Here is a 13990-nt window from a genome sequence, read left to right as displayed (position 1 = left end):
TGAGGACGGCAGAAGAGTCACGGATGCCAGGTTTCTGACTTGGGCAGCGGAAGAGATGGTGGTTCCTTTACTGAGTAGCAATTACTGCAAGTGTAGCCACAGAAGGTTTGGCAGAAACAATGGTGAGTCCAGATTCTGAGCCTGGGTAAGTTCGGGGCAGGCATTGCTCACGTGGGCAAGGACTCTGGGGAGACCGGGGCTGGGGAGATGTCAGATAAAAGTATTTGCCTAGACTTGGCTTACCAACATGTGTGATTTACACTCATTAAACCAGGCCCAGCTGAGGACATTAAAACATAATTCCAGCTGTTAATGGCCATCAAAGCCATTATGGTAAAAACTAAAACCAGTCAGACAAATGATTAGGTTTTCAAATTGAAGAACAAACAGAAAAATCAATTCACAAATTTGCTAATTATCCTTTATAAATGGAAATGACTGAACCGAACTAAATTTCAGCCACGATATACATAAAATAAACACACTGTAAAATACATAAAACTAGGTCTGTTTTTTTAAACTGACTCATGGATTAATTACGCTCACTCGCATCTTTGTTCTGTCATAAGGAGACGCCCGTATTCCCCAGGAGTCAGGCGACTAAAATAAAGCCTCATGGATTGTGGGAACAACCGTGTCAAAGGGCAGAAAGAAGACACTGGTATCGAGAAGGGTTCTTTAAAAAAATGAAGTATTGTGACTTTCCAGAATTTACAACTGATTTCTAATAATCAGTAAGGGTTGACACGGTGTTATAAAGGAGTGCTGGGAGGTCTGTTCTGAAGAAAAGGCAGGAAGAATCATTCCCACATAACTGACCAAGATGTTGATAAAGTTCTTCGAAGCATCTTGTTTCACGTGAGCTAAACATTTTCTGTCTGGTGCCCTGCGTGTCTCTGTGCTGTGCACCAACCCAGACGCAGTAACCAGCGGATGAGTGAGGGCACACAGCAGTGAGGTCTGATTGTCCCCTCTGAGAGCAAACAGAATGACATCACCTGCACCTTGGTGGGACAAGAAGGGGTGCTTCTGTACTCTGAAATTCCTGGGGAAAACCAGAGTTCCCACTGCTTGGTCAGGACACTCAGTCCAGCCCGTCCTTCTTGACAGGTTTTAATAGTGAAAATTCACATCTCTGTTTTGCGATCTTTCAAAGCATAGCAAACATTTTATGAAAAAAAAAAAAAAAAGTCCCACTCAAAAGTCCAGAATTCTTTCCACGTGTTGGTCACTGTCTGAACTGCTGAACTGTTCATGGTCTGAAGCATCAGACAAGTTGCTAAGTCTTAAAATTTTTAATTTGCAACATCAAGTGTTTCTATTTCCATGAATTTTGGACCTTGTGTCCATAAATCTGACGTTTAAGTTTATTTTCCCTCTGGGATACCACGCATTTGCCAGGTATTTGCTGAGAAGCCGGACCCTGCTCAGTGGAGCCCTGGGCTGGGGAAGATCGAAATGTAATGAAAAACATTCTTTGTCCTTGAAGAGCTTACATTTGGTCTGGGAAATAAAGTTATTCACAAGTGAAACAGCTGAATAATAAAACGAGGAAGCTGATTAACTGCCACAATAAGTAGGGCTGACAATATTACAGCAGTTTAGAGAAAGAACAAGTCATGGTTATTTTACGGAGACGAAGAGATGGAGCCATTACTTTGATATTTTCCAATTGTTAGACATTTTAGGAATTATGAGAAAGAGGTGTTCCCTCCACCCAAATGGGAGAAGTCCGCAAAATATCCTGTAAAAGTCCATTACAGACACTAAAGAGAGTCTTAGCAGCACAGATAGTGTAGATCACCCCCGAGGCTACTGGAAAGGAATATCTGAATGTCCAGGACCTGTTCTGCACATAATGGGAAATGATGGGTTTGTCCATGGCTGCAAATGGAACTGTGGCCTCCACCCCACGTCTTAATGTCTAAGAAGGTTATTTTAATTTATAACTGCCTTGTTACATTATCTAAGGAATCTACCATTAAATGCACTCTTTCTTAATGTAGAACTCTGGTCCTGCTTTTAAATTCTATTTGATAGATTATCCTGAAATTCTCTAACCCAATATTCTCAAGGCTGATGTGGGCACCCTTCGAAATTAGATTCTTTATAAAAAAATAATACACTGCTCCCATCACGATCGCATTAGGGAAGCTCTGATGAGGGAGAGAACATGGTTTATCTTCACAGACCTACGTGCACAACTAGGTCAGGACCGGTTTTCAACCCCGAGTCCACCTTTTTCTCAATTGCTTTGGCTTACAAGTAAATTCTGGAAAATCCCTCCTGAGGGTTTGCAGCAGAGCCCAGGAGAAAGGGCACATGCACAGTGCTTTGAACCCAGTGGGACTGAAGGCACCCTCGTCCCAAGGACCAGTTTGCAAAAACCACCACGCTTGACCCCCGCCCCCCTTGGCTGGAACACACGTCTACTGAGTGGAATTCCTAAACCTTCCCCTTGACAATACATTTTCTTTTCAATTTTTAATGAATATGTAAAGTTGCTCATCCAAGAAACTTTTAGAAGTGGGTAAAATGCCCATAGTCTGGCCAGGCCCAAATAGTTATCCTTCCCCGTATGCAAATATATACCAAACAGCTTATATTTAGTCCTAATCTTATTTAGTAGATGGTATATTTCCCCTGTTCCTATACAGCCTACCTGCTACTTTTTGATGGTTGTATAATGGCTCATCCTGTCAATGTACCATACTTTACCAAATTGCTCTCCTATAAACACGTAGGATATTTCCAGCCTTTAAAGTCATTATTATAGATAATAGCATTATGAATGTCTTTGTTTATATAGCTTCTGGCTTCTCTTTAACAGGGGTTTCTGTGCTAAAGTGCAGGAATGTCTTTATGACTCTTACTATATATTTTCATACTGTTTTGAGAATGAATTTTCTCTTATGCCCCCCATATTCACACAGCATGACAGAAGTTAAAAAAAATCTGCACTGAATCATAACTTACTAATTACACTGCTTTCCTCACTTCCTCTATAACGCCCCAATGACAAAGTTGCCTTTGTGTTTTGAAATCCCTGTATCTTCAGAGAACCTGCTGGTCAAAGGGAAAAGCCCTGGCAACCACTTCCTAATCGTCCTGGTTCTCTGACTGTGATCATCGGGTAGCTCTGCCCCATCCATTCAGGTTATTTGCTGAAAACTCAGCTTATCTACTTGAGTGCAAGTGAATATTAAAGTGACTGAGTCCCACAGAGCCGTGAAGTGATAACACATTGCCTTAAATTTGAAGGGTACCCTTGGCAGAGCTAGTAAATCACTCACTAAACCAGCTCCATCCGTTATTTGAGGACACATAAGGCGATTTCCATCCCCGTGAATTAATTTCTTGGCTGCTGTCATGGACTTCAGTGCCCATGATGAATGTTTTTACAATGAATACCAAATTAACCCAAACTGATTAGAGGCTTTTATAAGTTATTAATGGGGTGTCACTTCAGTCTGGTTCTCCCCATGTCTATGACATTTCATTAAATAATCTTCTCTTGCTGGAAAGATCAATCTTTCCCTGCCCCCTTGTTTTCAGAACTGGGTGAGCAGTCATGCCCTTGGGGGCTGTGACCTGGGAGAGGCAGCTCATCCATTCCTGCTCAGTTCCCTGTGGCTGCCGGTAAGGACTGGAGAACAGCGACCAGCTGGAGGTCCCGGGGCTGGGGACTCTGGTTTACAGGAGGGAGAAGGAGACAGGAAGTCCCACAGGCTTGTTTAGATTCCCGCCTGCTACCCTGCTTTATTGAGATGTAACTGACATGTATCACTGTGTAAGTTTAAGGTGTACAGCACACTGACTGATACACTTCTCTACTACAAAACGATTACCTCCTTCCACTCACTTAATTAGCATTTCGTAAGTCAGACAGAAAGACAAATACTGTATGATCTCATTTATATGTGGAATCTAAAAAATCCGAACTCATGGCAACCAATGGTGGTCACCAGGGGGCAGAGGGTGGGGTGGGGGGAAGGGTGGGGAGATGATGGTCCAAGGAAACTAGCTTCCAGTTAGAGGATAAACATGTTCTGGGCATTGACTGCCCAGGCTTCTTATTTTTTTATTTTATTTTATCTTATTTTGTAGGATATATTTTATTTATTTATTTTTTAACATCTTTATGGGAGTATAATTGTTTTACAATGGTGTGTTAGTTTCTGCTTTATAACAAAGTGAATCAGCAATACATATACATATATCCTCATACCTCCTCCCTCTTGCGTCTCCCTCCCACCCTCCCTATCCCACCCCTCTAGGTGGTCACAAAGCACCGAGCTGATCTCCCTGTGCTATGCGGCTGCTTCCCACTAGCTATCTATTTAGAGTGAAGTTAAGTCAGAAAGAGAAACACAAATACCGTATGCTAACACATATATATGGAATTTAAAAAAAAAATGGTTCTGAAGAACCTAGGGGCAGGACAGGAATAGAGATGCAGACGTAGAGAATGGACTTGAGGATACGGGGAGGGGGCAGGGTAAGCTGGGACGAAGAGAGAGAGTGGCATGGACTTATATATATATATACTGCCCAGGCTTCTTATAAGGAACGTATTCTCTCTGTTCCTCCAGGGATAATCCTGCGGTGGCATCAGCGCAGGGGAATTGTCACCTGATAACGGTCTTTTCTAAAGAGACACATGTTTGAAAACCTATGTGGAGCCAAAGGCTTAGAGGCATAGGAGTTGATGGTGTATCTGGCGAACGGCTTCCCTCCCCGTCAGGAGTCGGAGAAGGGTCGGGGAAGAGACAGCCCGTGGCCCCCTACCCAGATCCTCCGTTATAGCTGGCATCGCCCCGCTCTGTCAGACGCAGCCCCACTCAACTTCCTACACATACCAGACTCTCATCTGATGAAATTCATATTTTGTTCTCATTCTCTACATTTTGGTTAAGCCACGTAATAACACTAACAGCAAGAACAACAATAAATGCCATCCCTCAGTGAGCACTTTCTTCATACCAGGTTCCACGCCATGTACTTTAAACAGATTAACTTAATCCATATGGTGACCCCTACAAGATATGCATTGCTAGCTCCACTTTACAGATGAGGAAACTGAGGTTTTGAGAAGTTAAGTATCTTAATCCAGACCATGCCTTTAGCACGTGCCAGCAGCAAGATCTGAATATGACCCTTCGACTCCAATGTTTTTGTTATTAATGGTCCTTGAAAACCAAAACAAACTAAACAAAACTTCCTTCTCCTTTTAAGGCTTAAGATGGGGACCTTCAGATTCTGAGATGGATGAGGTGGTGGTGATGCTAGATCAGGGCTTCTAGGTTCAAATCTGGGTTGGTTCCTGGACTCCCAGTGTAGTGGAAGGTGTCCTGGCTACACCTGCCCATCCTTTGAGCTCAGTGTTGCAGGGTGAGCGCCACCCATTGGGCCCTTCTATCTGCATTTGGCTGTCACCCCGAGAGGTGAGGTCTTCCCCATGGCTGCCAAGCTCTCTGCAGGCACCTACACCTGAGAGGGGCAGGAGGCAAATGCAGTACAATCCTTGCGTCTATTCTCTCTGCCATTTATTCCATTTGACAAAGTGTTTTCAAGAACAATCTCTTCATCTAGTATCTTATGCTGAATTATTGACATTTTGGTAGCATGAATTTTTACAGTGGTAATGAGCTATTTTTAAAAATTCGTTTTCAAATTAAAAAAATAAAATCACATAATGAATCTAGGTTAAAAATACTAGACAGAATAAACATATACCTGTCATAAGCCTTCATGCATCAAAATGCATAGCAACTGAATATAAAGCAAAAATACATAGAAAAGCAATTAAAATTTAATTAAAACACAAATATATTGGTAACCTTTAGTCTGCCTATTAGACAGCTAATAGACAGGAATTAGACAGCTGTGTTAGATCAAAAATGAGGACATACAAAAAAGAACTGAATAATACAATTTTATAGTTTTTAAATGGAAAAATACATCATGTATATATATACGTAGAATGTTTATAAGAATTAATTACATACTTGGCTAAAGAAACTGTATAGGGCATGCTCTATGATTAAAATAAAGCTAGGAATAAGTAGTTTTTTAAATAGATTGAAATTATAATTAATAAAATACCTTGGATCAAAAAAGAAATCAAATCTGAAATTACAAATGGTCTGGAAGGGAGTGAAAATGAAAATACTTCATCAAAAATTTAAGGATCATAATAAAGGTTGTATTTAGAGGGAAAAAAATAAAAATAAAAATTTGTTTTCTTTAAAGTGGGAACTTGAATGCTATGAAGTGACCCAGTGGGAGTGCAAAAACCTTCCACCTGGATTTTCCTGAACCCTCCACTGACCCATAGAAGCGTATCGTGATGCCATCTGGGAGGAAGAAGCATGAGCCAGGGCCAGTGAACAGGTGAAGTAAGACCCTCGCTTTTCTTTTTTTTTTTTCCTGCTGGTGACATGTTAGAAAGAAAAATAACCTACTTTGATAAAATGGTGTTGTTAAGTAGGCGGGAAAACAGTACTGAGACAAAAGGACTCCTAAGAAGTTGACTTTTAAAGCTTAGTTTCCTTAGAGCAGACTCAGTCCTTCAGAGTCACAGCTGTTACATCCCAGGCCTAAGAAGTGTAATCATCACTAAGGTACAGCCTGGCCCAAGACTCTGCAAAGGTGTCCCCACCAGGTAACTCGGAGAACACAGGTGTAAAGGTTTCCATGAGGAAAGGCTGCTGGAACTCGGGGAGGAAAGCCCGATGGTTGTGTGGGGCTGGAGAGAATCAACGGGACAGCAGGTGACCTAGTTCACTCCCAGGAGGAGGCCCGGACTTCAGTGTCTTGGCTGAGCAGGGAGAGACCTGGGAGGGCTTTGTTCCAGCAGAATCATTTTATCCAGACTGGAGGGTCCAAGAGGCTTGGGCAGCTACCGATCTCCTGCAGCTCCCGCTGTGGACAGGACACTAAGTCTGGGCGGAGTGGACAGAGACGGGGCGGGGAACATTTCTGAGGGTGACCGCGCAACACGAAGCAATCGCGGTTGCCAAGAGCTGTTGACCGTGGCGACAGAGGCACCTTCCATCAGAAGCGGAAGTCGGTGAGGAAAGAACCATGCCTCTCTTCTGCAGCTCCAGGAGCCGGCAGAGGGTCCAGGACACAGGAAGTGCTCAGTAAACATATGAGCGTCCAAACCGTGCACACACAAAAGGACTGGCCTGCCAGGTCCTTCACGTTTAGCTGGCTGACAGGCCACATCTGTCATCCTCCGAGAGCTCTGGGGCTATGGGCAAATGCTTTGGAGTCCAGTCCCCCTGCCCTGAGACCTTGTCTCAGCCCTGAGAGCTGATATCTGAACCGTTCATGAAAAAAAGCAACTTTGTTAAACAAAGACGCCTTGACTCTCCTGGATAAACTATTCTATCCATGACTTTGCCTGGAAAAGTATCCTAGGGTCTAACAAGCCATGTCATCGTGAAGTCAAGGTGAATCCCAACTTTGGTAAACATGCTTCACTTTGTTCTCTGGTCTCCAGGGAGACACAGAGCAGTAGCTCACTGTCATCCGTACCCCAGCCGCCCGCCCTGGGCGATGATGGGTAAGTCGGCTTCCTCTTCTGAGTGGGGACGCAGAGCCCTGAGCGCTCCTCAGTTTTCTTCCATTGGGCTGCCCCATCCCCATCCCCACCCGCTCCCCAAGGACCATGCAGCCCCGTCCGCCACCAGGTTCCCTCACCAGCCCCTCTGCTTGCTCTTCACTTTGCAATTCTGAAGACTTCCCGACTGGCTTATTGTTCATTTGTCCCCATCCTGGGAGCAGGCCAAGCAAAGAGAGACCCAGTCTCTTTGTCTCTGATCCACCAAGTGGACCTGCACAGACTCCAGCCTCAAATTCTTAATGTTGTCTAATGCTGTGCAGTCGCGATTGCAGAAGTTCCCACGTCACTTGGTTCTAAAAGAAAACATTGCCGTGCGACAAATTCACCAAGTTCCCTGTGTTCGTGTGTTAGCTAGCAAGGTGCCCTGAAGAGGCCTGAACTCAAACGCCGTCAGCCGTTAAGCACAAAGAAGGCCACTGCAGCTGCCCTCAGTGTCTGTGTGTTTTTACTAAATGTCTCTAGCAGAGATGACATGCAAGGAAATGAAAGGATAATTTGATCATATTCTAGGTCAGCAGAGACAAAACCTCACATAAATAGACAAACACGCACAGGGGGGCAGGGCTTCACGAAAAGATCAAAGAACTCAGAGGCGTTCTCAATTTAGGCAGAGACTCATCTGCAGAGGATAGCTGGAGAATGATACAATATGGAGAGAAATTTTGATACAGTTTATGTTTAGTGTAAATCACTACGTACACTGACCGCATAAAGAACGGGAGAAGGGGAAGCAAGGGGGAGGAACGTGTTCAAAGTTTTATATTTATTTTCTCACTTAATCCCATTTAATCTATCCAAATCCATTTTCCTATCTCTAGGCTTTCAGTAGATGATGTCAAATTCTGCAAACAACCTGGTTATCCGTCTTGAACAACCAAGACCACAGACCAGCACCATTTTAGAAGTGACTTTCCGGCAGAATGGAGGCCTCCCCAAGGTCAAGGTTTTCCCGCCCCTCTAACAGTGCAGGGACCAGTCAGGCAGTGTTCATGACCTACGATGTGATCGAAGGTCTAACAAAATCTACCCTAAAAGGTAAGAGCCACTAATTGGAGGCCACGTCAAAGCATTGGAGAAAATGCCTGTAAGCCTCTCCTGGTGCCTGGTGTCATCTTCCTGTGGTTTATGGGGTTCCCGACCCAAATGCATCGTTGAGACCCCTCCTCACGAGGAGGTGGCGATGCTGGGAAAGTTCTCTGGTGAACTTTAACCGCAGCTGTGTTCTCTGCTCCCGAAGGAGAATTATTCATCAAAATTAGAGTCGATTTCATTTGGGGAGCAATATTTACTTTTTAAAATAAAATGGCAATGGGATTCGTTAGTGTTTACAAGGGCTGCTTGTGGGTTTTGAATTTTCTTTGGCAAGAGTGCCCACTGCGAGTACCTGTCAACCGGGTGCTGGTCCCAGGGGTCAGGCCTCCCCAGGTGAGGACGGCCAAGAGGGCATTTGATCCCCTAAAACATTTACTAGCTGGCCCCTTACGGGAAAAGTTTGCTGACCCCTGCTCCAAGCTATAGGCTATTTTCTCAGTGATGAGCTGCACTGCCTACTAGACTCAGTACAAGAACAGTATAATAAAAACTGCAAAGTTAGAAAAGTTTAAAAACTCAAAAATTCCATGAGCACATGAATACTTCTGGTACTAAGCTCAAATATCAGCAATTACTACTTAACCAAACCTTTACTTCCTTGAAGCAGAAAGGAAGCTGAACTTCCCTCCCCGTTAGTAATATCCTAAACCTACACGCAGATTCCGGCTATGTGCCTCCATCCAATTACTTTACGTTTAAGTGGTTGAGGACCACAAGAACGTATCAGCTGATTATTAACCCGTCCATTCACGCACTCACTTTTGACCTCAACAAATATTTCCTCAGCGCCAGGGGTTGAGCTAGGCACTCAGAACATACAGATGAAAAGTGCTCGAGGCTTAGACCAGAGGCCACCTCACCGCGGAGAGATGTGTGGGCAGGAAACTGTGTGTGGTAGGAGATTGCACGGTGGCACGTGGGCGCCCGGAGGTGCCACCCGGCCGTGTGGGCAGGGGAGCTTCCTCAGAGAACGTGATGCCTAGCAGGGGAGGGACTGGCCAATGAGTAAGCTGCCCAGAGAATGATCAGCCCAGGGCCCCAGCTGCCCCGCATTCTAGACGGACTCCTAAAGCGTGTGTGCGTGTGCATGCACGCAATACACACCACCTCCTTTTGCAGCTGTGGGTTGGTTTTTCCTTAAATTGCAAGCCCTTTCCAGAAGGCAGGCCTAGGGGGTACGACCTTGTTATAGCATCCGGCCTCTCCCACGGGCCCACGTGAGTCTGCAGGTTTAGTGAGAATCACTGGGCAGGCAGAAAGACATCCCGACAATGCGCAAGTCTTGATGTTCTTTTCCGGATGACTATAAAAAGTCTGGACAATGACCACTCAGTAAGGTGCCCATTCCCCGTGCCCTCCCCCGAGTGCTGCCGTGGGCCCCCAAAGGACCAAGGAGAAAGGGGAGAGCCCTCTACGGAGGTGCAGTGTCATGTTTACGGAATGACTTGATGGATGTGGGAAAGATTTGCTTCCCAGAAACGTTTTCCATCGCTGATTTTCAGAGGGACTTAACTATCAGAGATCAGTCACATGAGTCTTAAACACTTAGGGTCTTCTACAGTCTCCTGTGGAACTGCAGTTTTTCCTTGGGTAAGAGTTAGCGCCTTTGAGCAATGATGACTTTTCTCTCCTGGTTCTGACTGCGTTGATGGACTGCTGTCATCCTGCTGAGTCAGCTTGCAGCACCCTCCTGACCTGCTGTCACTGGTTTAGATCCTTAAATGTGCCTTTCAAAACCTCTGCTCACTAAGTGTGCAGCGCCAGGAACACTCGGGTAACAGCTAAAGTAGCCTTGTGGCCGATACCCTCCTGGTTTCTTCAAATCAGTTTGAGGCAATGGAATTAATATGAAACCAAGAAAAAATAATTGTACTATTGGGGAAAGTAGGACTGTTTTAATTCCTAAGACAGTAGGCAGCCTATCCAATAGAATCTTGCCCCAAGGTTTTAAAAAATGATCATTTTCTGCGCTTTTTCTGGGAAAAGAAAGCTTTTAAAATGCAGCTTTGTTAATCAGCTTAAAGATGTAGAAGAAAATGGTGACATGATCAGACACCATGTCACCTGATCTTCAAACTACAGACACTTTCTGCAACCTCCTGAACGGAACTGACAACTATCATCCGGTTTTAGACAAACGTAACGCTGGAGTTGGGACAAACCTGCAAGGTCACCTCATCCAGATTTTTCACTCAGTAGCTGGGCCAGCTGACAGCAGCCTGGCAGCTAGTTTGTGAACGCCCAGGGTTAGAACCTTTGTCTTCTAACCGGTTGTTCAGACCCCTTTTCACTACACCATCCTGGCCATTCAGTTTCTTGAAACATCTTGAGTTTTGCCAGTTTGAGTGGGAATCCATGAAGATATTCGGTGTAACGCAGAGAGGGCCACACTAGCTGTGGAGGGTTCTGCAGATGTTACCTGCAGGGAGTCCGGCTCTACCATGGCCAGCACATCTACTTTTCTCATAAAACCTGCCAAAGGAAAGAGCCAGAGCTCCAAGAGCAAAGCAGAAGAACCTTCCATGACTCCATGATTCTCATCGTTCCCATCTGTGGTCCTCTGACGAGGTGCATCTCAGATTCACAGTAGGTCTATAGTCCATACACACACCGCTCCCATCAGGGACTGCTTTAAGGATAAAGGGTACCAGAACCAAGGCATATGCTCTCCCAATTTCAAGACGGTTCTCAAGCAAAAGAAATGACCATTTACATATGCAGATGTTCTGGGGGACTTTTTCAAAACTTAAATTCACACAAACACAGATTCTGAGTATAGTGAGATATATTCAGTCTATAAAACGGAAACTTCAACACAGAAACTTGGTCACTGAAAGCGACGTGCTTACCAGCTGTTGACCCTTGGGGCCCCATCCTGCATACTGAAGTTTTGCGTTGCTGACTTCTGGTGGATCTAGACTTTGAGGATCCCTGAAAGAAAAAAAACAAGCAAAGAAAAATGGTGGGAAACAAGCATTTAAGATGCTGTAATATTATCCTCCAGCTGAAACTTACTCCTTTTTCTTCCACTGAATCAATTTCAGGAGCTTTTGTTATTAAATAAAATGTCTCATTCAGCCTCCATTAGATTTCTTCAGAGATATATATATATATATATAATTACATGTTTATATATATAATTATATATTTATATATATTTATATATGTACGTAAAATTTACATGAACCTGCAATAGGTCCATCACCGCTTAACTTCAATAGTAAATATTCATCAAGAGAGAACATGCAGAGAGGTCAGTAGATCAGCTTTTAAAATATCCATAATAGTCAAAACTAAAAATGGAAATGCATAGCTATGCAGTAATAAATCCCCACAACTTATATTTCCATCTCTGGCTTTCCTGGCAGATACGTTTTTTCCCAAGCATGATGCCTGGTCATTCTAACCTTCTAAAACCGGTGGTCTCAGGACAGAGCCCACCCTTTGGTTTGTGTTGATAAGAAGGGAGGGAGGGAAGAAGGGAGGGAGGGAAGGAGGGAGGGAGGGACAGAGAGACAGAGAGACACTGTGGTGAGAAGGAGTGAGAGGAAGCATGGGAGAAGGATTTTTTTCTTTCAAACATCACTTACATTTTTCATTCTTAATCTACTGATATGCAAAACACCATGCTAAAAAAAATCCTGTCTATGTACTTAAATAAAGGTCATAATGAATAAAAGTCATAATGAAAAAGAAAAAAACTGACACTTTTATAAACATTAACTATTTCAGCATATTTTGTGGCTGCCACGTGCACACACGTAGGAAAGACTGACGTTCATGTTCCTTCTGGGTGCTGCTCCCTGTGTTCTGCCGAATAGGCCAGACTCTGTCGGGGGGGCACCCTATCACGCGGCTATAATGTTTCTGGTGCGGAAGACACAGCTATGAATGTGCTCATTCATCTACAGAGAGACTAGGGTTGAGTGGTCTTTGGTGAATTTTAAAGACGGTGAATTTTAGGAGTTGCTTGAACCAAGATGAAGCAAGAAGGGAAGGGAGGTGAAATGGGTAAGGACGTGCTGATTCAGAGCTTGAATCAGTAGAAAATTCTAAAGTAAAATGTTTAATAATATTATCAGGGCAAAGCAGAATACACTTCAGAGTAAAAAGTGTCAGGGAAGACAAGATAGTCTGCAAAGCCCCAGGGTAGTTTTAGATGGCGTGGAGATGGGTCTGGAGAAACCAGGGAAGCCTGAAGGCGGGTGATAAGGTACAGAGTAAGGGGTGACCATGACAAGAGGAGTTGCCTGGGAAGGCTGGGACCCAGGCAGTTAGAAGAGGAAGGGTGTCTAACATTCCAGGTTCCAAATGATTTTAATAAATCCTACCATTTGTATGTTTTTAATATTTCAAAGTATTTTCGTAAACATAGGTGATTTCCTCTCCAACCTTGTGAAGGGAAAGGCTTTCTAAGGATGACTCAAAATCCAGAAGTGATAAAATAAAAGAGGGGTAAATTTACATAAAAATTAAAAATTTTTTGCATGACAAAAACCCCACAAACAATAGAAAACTGGAAGAAAATATTAATAACAAATACCATGGAAAAATGGCTAATATCCCTATTATACAAATAACTCTAAAATATGAAGGTTATAAAAGACCAAAACAAAAAAATAAGAAAAACACATGAACAGATAATTCACAAATATAGAAAAATGGTCCTCAAATGTATTAAAAAGTACTCAAACACATGCAAAATTAGAGAAACACAAATTGAAACTACACTGATATCATTTCTCACCTATACATCCACACACATACATACAGATAGAGCCAAAATCCAGATATGTGAGTCCACAGGTTAGTACACATACATACATGTCCTTGTTCTGTTCATAGAGAAGACTAGATCCATTAACCACCAGTAACAATGAGCCCACCCAGTGGGCTCATATGTTGCTCTCAAAGCACCATCTTCCAATTAAAAAAAAAAAAAAAAAATAGTGCTCCTAGGAGAAGAAATTTATCCAGGCTAGAACAAGAAAAATGTCTGGAACATCTTATGGGCCAGAAAGTAAGGAAATACTCAAAAAAGGTAGAGCTTGTTAACAGAAGGCAGAAGCTAACTTACAGGGGGGATCTCTCATGGCCAAAGTCGGAATAATCTGAGCAAAAAAAAAAAATTAATGATAATACTGGATTAACCCATAGAATAAAATAAATATCCATGAATCCTTACTAATATAAATAAATAATCCAATATATAACTAAGTGGGGGAGGAGAGCCAGCTCTTCCTCACAAGAGAATTCCAATCAATCAAT

At 43.3% G+C, this 13990-nt stretch overlaps 1 protein-coding gene across 1 annotated transcript in view; it reads right to left on the bottom strand.

Moving 5' to 3' along the window:
* Positions 1–13990, bottom strand: part of DPP6 (dipeptidyl peptidase like 6) — a 780578-nt gene that overhangs the window by 184310 nt on the left and 582278 nt on the right. Inside the window, exon 7 of the mRNA XM_068550205.1 lies at positions 11572–11653. Within this exon, the coding sequence (XP_068406306.1) occupies positions 11572–11653 (82 nt within the window). The remainder of the gene's footprint in view (positions 1–11571; positions 11654–13990) is intronic.

Source organism: Eschrichtius robustus, chromosome 8, assembly GCF_028021215.1.
Source record: "Eschrichtius robustus isolate mEscRob2 chromosome 8, mEscRob2.pri, whole genome shotgun sequence".
NCBI classification, from domain to species: Eukaryota; Metazoa; Chordata; class Mammalia; order Artiodactyla; family Eschrichtiidae; genus Eschrichtius; species Eschrichtius robustus.
This window is presented reverse-complemented; position numbering and strand designations above follow the sequence as displayed.